General features: G+C 48.6%; 1 protein-coding gene across 1 annotated transcript in view; it reads left to right on the plus strand.

The window, feature by feature from the left end:
- Nucleotides 1-1,415: 1,415 nt before the first annotated feature.
- LOC144677578 (NT-3 growth factor receptor-like) overlaps nt 1,416-5,776 on the plus strand; it is a gene marked incomplete at its 3' end in the record, with an annotated part of 10,454 nt that continues 6,093 nt past the window's right edge. Inside the window, exons 1-2 of the mRNA XM_078537630.1 lie at nt 1,416-1,690; nt 1,831-1,899. Coding sequence (XP_078393756.1) covers nt 1,416-1,690; nt 1,831-1,899 — 344 coding nt within the window. The remainder of the gene's footprint in view (nt 1,691-1,830; nt 1,900-5,776) is intronic.

Here is a 5,776-nt window from a genome sequence, read left to right on the forward strand (position 1 = left end):
GGCCTGGATAGAGTGGACGTGGGGAAGATGTTTCCATTAGTAGGAGAGACTAGGACCCGAGGGCACAGCCTCAGAGTAAAGGGAAGACCTTTTAGAACAGAGATGAGGAGAAACTTCTTTAGCCAGAGAGTGGTGAATCTATGGAATTCATTGCCACAGAAGGCTGTGGAGGGCCAGGTCATTGAGTGTATTTAAGATCGAGATAGATGGGTTCTTGATTGGTAAGGGGATCAAAGGTTACGGGGAGAAGGTGGGAGAATGGGGTTGAGAAACTTATCAGCCATGATTGAATGGCGGAGCAGACTCGATGGGCCGAATGGCCTAATTTCCGCTCCTATGTCTCATGATCTTATGATCTCAGCAGCCCAGTCACAGAACCGACGGAGAATTATTTGGAGGGAATTTTCCATTCCAGAGACGGGAGTCTGGTCGGTGGCCGGGAGCGGGAGTCGGAGTGACTTGCGCTCGTGGCGGGCAGAGAGTGACCCGCCCTGCCGTCATGTCATAGGCTCCGACCTCCGGCCGCCATATTGAAACGGCCTTTCGCTCTCCCTTAGCTCTGCTCCTTGACCCCCGCGCCCGACCCTCCCCCACCCACCCACCCGGCGCCGTGCACCCTTGGTCTCGCCCCCTCCCCTGCGCAGTGGCGCACGGTACTTTGGCGGCTCCATTTCATCCAACGGCCTTGCTGTGGGTGAAGGAGAAAAGTAAACGAGGCTTTTAAGTGGGGGTTTGCCTGACCATTGTGCGTGGCACAGCAAAGTTACCGTGGAATAAAGGTTTCTGGCTGGGATCTTGTGACAATTGAGGCCTTTCTTAAAGAAAATGAGGCAGAATTCAATAATTGGGTGTCTTGGGTCACCAGCTCCGTTTGGACATATTCCAGGGGATGTCATCACATGATCTCCGACCTTCAACTGCCTCTCCCTCAGATGTTGTCCAATATGTCAATTATCGTGGAGCCCCACCTTCCCGAGGCTTTTCAACGTGTCCCGGCTTTGACTTGTGAAAACCTGGTCACCTTAATTCAGTATCCCTCTCCAAGCCCCAGGAAACACTACTAGACCCCACAAGACAGTACCAGGCCCCACAAGACAGTACCAGGCCCCACAAGACAGTACCAGGCCCCAGGGGATAGTACTAGACTCCAGGGTACAGCACTAGGCCCTGAGGACAGTACTAGACCCCAGAGGACAGCACTAGACCCTGGGGTTAGTACTAGGCCCCAAGGGACAGTATTAGACCCTGGGGACAATACTAGGCCCCAGAGGACAGTATCAGGCCCCAGGGGACAGCACTAGACCCCAGGGATAGCACTGGACCCCACAAGACACTGCTAGGCCTGAGGGGACAGTACTAGGCCACAGGGGACAGCACTGGACCCCAGGGACAGTATTAGGCCCCAGGGGGTAGCAATGGCACCCAAGAAACAGACCCCGGGGGACAGTACCAGGCCTGGGGGCGGTGCCAGATCCCAGGAAACAATGCCAAGCCCAAGGAAACTGACCCCAGGGGACATTACCAGGCCTGAGGAGATAATACCAGATCCCAGGAAACTGACCCCAGGGGACATTACCAGGCTTGAGGAGACTGTACCAGATCCCAGGAAACTGACCCCAGGGGACATTACCAGACCTGAGGGGATAGTAGCTGACCCCTGGGGACAGTACCAGGCCCCACGCAGGAAACTGTCAGGCTCCAGGGGACAGAGCAGGCCCGAATGATATGCTAAAGCCCAAGTTCAGCGAAGATACTGTGAACTGTGTTTGTAGTTTGGTGGGGAGGGACGCAGAGTTTGGGTAAATAAATGATCTTTGCTTTTACCCCCAGAAACCTGTCATCGAACGCCCTGGTCACCTTATCCTGGAGGTCCTTCACGTCCCTTCACCTCACAGAATTGTGAGTATTGCAGAATTTTACCAGAATGTTTTTGGCTTTACAGGAAACACGGTGTGTGCTCGATAACCAGTAATGCCAACCCTAGCGTCTCATAAATCAAGAGACAAACCTCTTAATAAATTAAATTTGGGATATAAATTTCTCGAACGTAAACAAATACAGGAAAAATGTCTGAAAAGATGAGTTGTCCACAAGGAAATATTTCTCCTTGTATTCCGTTGTTGAATATTAATGGCACAATATTAATAGGACGATAATGACCTTAATTCCCTTTTAGGAAAATTACCAGAGTCATGTGTAAATCTAGCAAAATACTTAACAAATTAAAAAGCCCTGAGGGGAAATATTATCAGATCCACGGGTTCAGTGACCCAGGGAAATCACATCTAACCCAGAAAACAGAGGAAAGCTCATTACATAGAAGATGCAGTTAATTCCACAAACAGCTTCTCCTGCAAGGGCTGCTTCCTCACTCCAGTAAAAACTATTTGGCGTTTTGCACCTTAATGATAAATCTTGCAACTGTGCAGCTACAAGAGCAGGTCAGAGGCTGGGAATCCTGCGGAGAGTAACTCACCTCCTGACTCCCCAAAGCCTGTCCACCCCATCTACAAGGCACAAGTCAGGAGTGTGATGGAATACTCCCCACTTGCCTGGATGAGTGCAGCTCCCACAACACTCAAGAAGCTCGACACCATCCAGGACAAAGCAGCCCCGCATGATTGGCACCACATCCACAAACATTCACTCCCTCCACCACCGACGCACAGTAGCAGCAGTGTGTGTACCATCTACAAGATGCACTGCAGCAACTCACCAAGGCTCCTCAGACAGCACCTTCCAAACCCACGACCACTACCATCTAGAAGGACAAGGGCAGCAGACACATGGGGAACACCACCACCTGGAAGTTCCCCTCCAAGTCACTCACCACCCTGACTTGGAAATATATCATCCGTTCCTTCACTTTCGCTGGGTCAAAAACCTGGAACTCCCTCCCTAACAGCGCTGTGGGTGTACCTACACCACAGGGGACTGCAGTGGTTCAAGAAGGCAGCTCACCCACCACCTTCTCAAGGGGCAATTAGGGATGGGCAATAAATGCTAGTCTAGCCAGTGACACTCACATCCCATGAAAAAAAATAGTAAACTGTGCCCACCACCAGCCTTACACACCCTCCCCAAACCTTTAACCGTTAAAATATAAACAACTTAGAGAACATGAATGAAACCTTCCTGAATTTTTGTCACATTTAAAACCCACACAGGTCTGATTAGCAGGTTCTCGATATTTTTTGGTCGAAGGAACCCCTTTTCAAATATAATCATGGACACCCCCCTCCGATCTAAATGATAATACTCATTATATGAGAGTGTTGCATGAACAGAGGGATTTAATAACGCTCTTAGACAAGCAGGTATTTCGCATGAGTAAGGACTGTTTCCCTGATCTGCAGTGATGAGACCGAGCAGAGAAACCAGGGATAAGGAATAATTTTCACTCCTTTAACATTCTAGCGAATGCCAATATGCCAGCAAAATACTGCAGATGCTGGAGATCTGAAATAAAAATAGAAATAGCCGTTTGTTAGTATCGAACTCGAGTATTGCTGAGGAAGGTGGCATACTGTCGAGGCTTTTTGTCTTGCACTCACCAGGACAGGTTCACAAGAACACCAATCGTAAAAGGGAACAACAATTTATACTGCATGGGAAGAGAGTCTCTCCTCATGCAGTATAAATTGTTGCTCCCTTTGGGATTTGGTATTCTTGCGAGTCTGTCCCGATGACTTAAAAGCTTCAAATGCACGTCGCTTTCCTCAGCAACACTAAACACAGGAAGTGCTGGTAAATCTCAGCTGGTCTGGCGGCATCTGTGGAGAGGGAAACAGGGTTAACGTTTCGAGTCCAATGTGACCCTTCTTCGGAACGGCTTTTAATGTGGTTAATGGTTGTCGGTTAAAGGTGTACGTGCCCAATAAGTTCACAGATCACACCAAATACAAACAAGCTATTGGTCAAATCAGCATGAAGAATAGCCTCGCCCCCCCTGTCCCCCCGCCCCCCACCCCCCAAGATGTTTACCAGGTTCAGAACAGGTTGTTATTTTAATTTAAAAATAACAAAGTTCCCATAAATCAGAATCACAGAATCACAGTGCAGAAGAGGCCCTTCGGCCCATCGAGTCTGCACCGACACGTGAGAGAAACACCTGACCTACCTCCCTCATCCCATTGACCAGCACTTGGCCCATAGCCTTGAATGTTATGACGTGCCAAGTGCTCATCCAGGTACTTTTTAAAGGATGTGAGGCTAACCCGCCTCCACCACCCTCCCAGGCAGCGCATTCCAGACCCTCACCACCCTCTGGGTAAAAACGTTTTTCCTCACATCCCCCCCCTAAACCTCCTGTCCCTCACCTGGAACTTATGCCCCCTCGTGACTGACCCTTCAACTAAGGGGAACAGCTGCTCCCTATCCACCCTCTCCATGCCCCTCATAATCTTGTACACCTCGATCAGGTCACCCCTCAGTCTTCTCTGCTCCAACGAAAACAACGCAAGTCTATCCAACCTCTCTTCATAACTTAAATGTTTCATCCCAGGCAACATCCTGGTGAATCTCCTCTGCACCCCCTCCAGTGCAATCACATCCTTCCTATAATGTGGCGACCAGAACTGCACACAGTGCTCCAGCTGTGGCCTCACCAAGGTTCTATACAACTCCAACATGACCTCCCTACTTTTGTAATCTATGCCTCGATTGATAAAGGCAAGTGTCCCATATGCCTTTTTCACCACCCCTCTAACATGCCCCTCCGCCTTCAGAGATCTATGGACACACACGGCAAGGTCCCTTTGTTCCTCAGAACTTCTTAGTGCCATGCCGTTCATTGATTACTTCCTTGTCAAATTATTCCTTCCAACGTGTATCACCTCACACTTTTCAGGGTTAAATTCCATCTGCCACTTATCTGCCCATTTGACCATCCCGTCTATATCTTCCTGTAGCCCAAGACACTCAACCTCACTGTTAACCACCCGGCCAATCTTTGTGTCATCCGCAAACTTACTAATCCTACCCCCCACATAGTCATCTATGCCGTTTATATAAATGACAAATAATAGGGGACCCAGCACAGATCCCTGTGGTATGCCACTGGACACTGGCTTCCAGTCACTAAAGCATCCTTCTGTCATCACCCTCTGCCTCCTACAACTAAGCCAATTTTGAATCCACCTTATCAAATTACCCTGCATCCCATGTGCCTTTGCCTTCTTTATAAGTCTCCCACGTGGAACCTTGTCAAAGGCTTTGCTGAAATCCATATAAACTACATCCACCGCACTACCCTCATCTACACACCTGGTCACCTCCTCAAAAAATTCAATCAATCAATCAAATCAGACGGGTTCCTTTCTGCCCCCCCTTGAATGTGACATTCTCGGTGGGGTCGGGGGGTGGGGGGGTGTATTTTACAGAATCTGTGCAAACCCAGCCCGGTTATCTGACCATTGCAAGTGTTATGATCCCAGCTGATGTTATAAATGGACAAGGCAGATCCCAGAATGGAACCTGACTTGATAGACCGTCAATTTTTAGAACATTTTTTAAACCGTGGAGGGTACTTACTGAAACAGGTTCACAGGAGTCTGCTGTTGACTATTTAACAAAAAAAGATAAAACATTTATTAAAGAAGAAACATTAACTATATTACACTAGACAACAAAAAGTTTGGAAGTATTTCAACACAGACTACCAAGGAAAAAATTGTGGGGGAGTCCAGAACTAGGGTGGGGGGTCACTGTTTTAAAATTAGGGGCCTCCCTTTTAGGACAGAGATGAGGAGAATTTTTTTTTCTCGCAGAGGGTTGA

Source organism: Cetorhinus maximus, unplaced genomic scaffold, assembly GCF_964194155.1.
Source record: "Cetorhinus maximus unplaced genomic scaffold, sCetMax3.hap1.1 HAP1_SCAFFOLD_2697, whole genome shotgun sequence".
Lineage (NCBI taxonomy): Eukaryota > Metazoa > Chordata > Chondrichthyes > Lamniformes > Cetorhinidae > Cetorhinus > Cetorhinus maximus.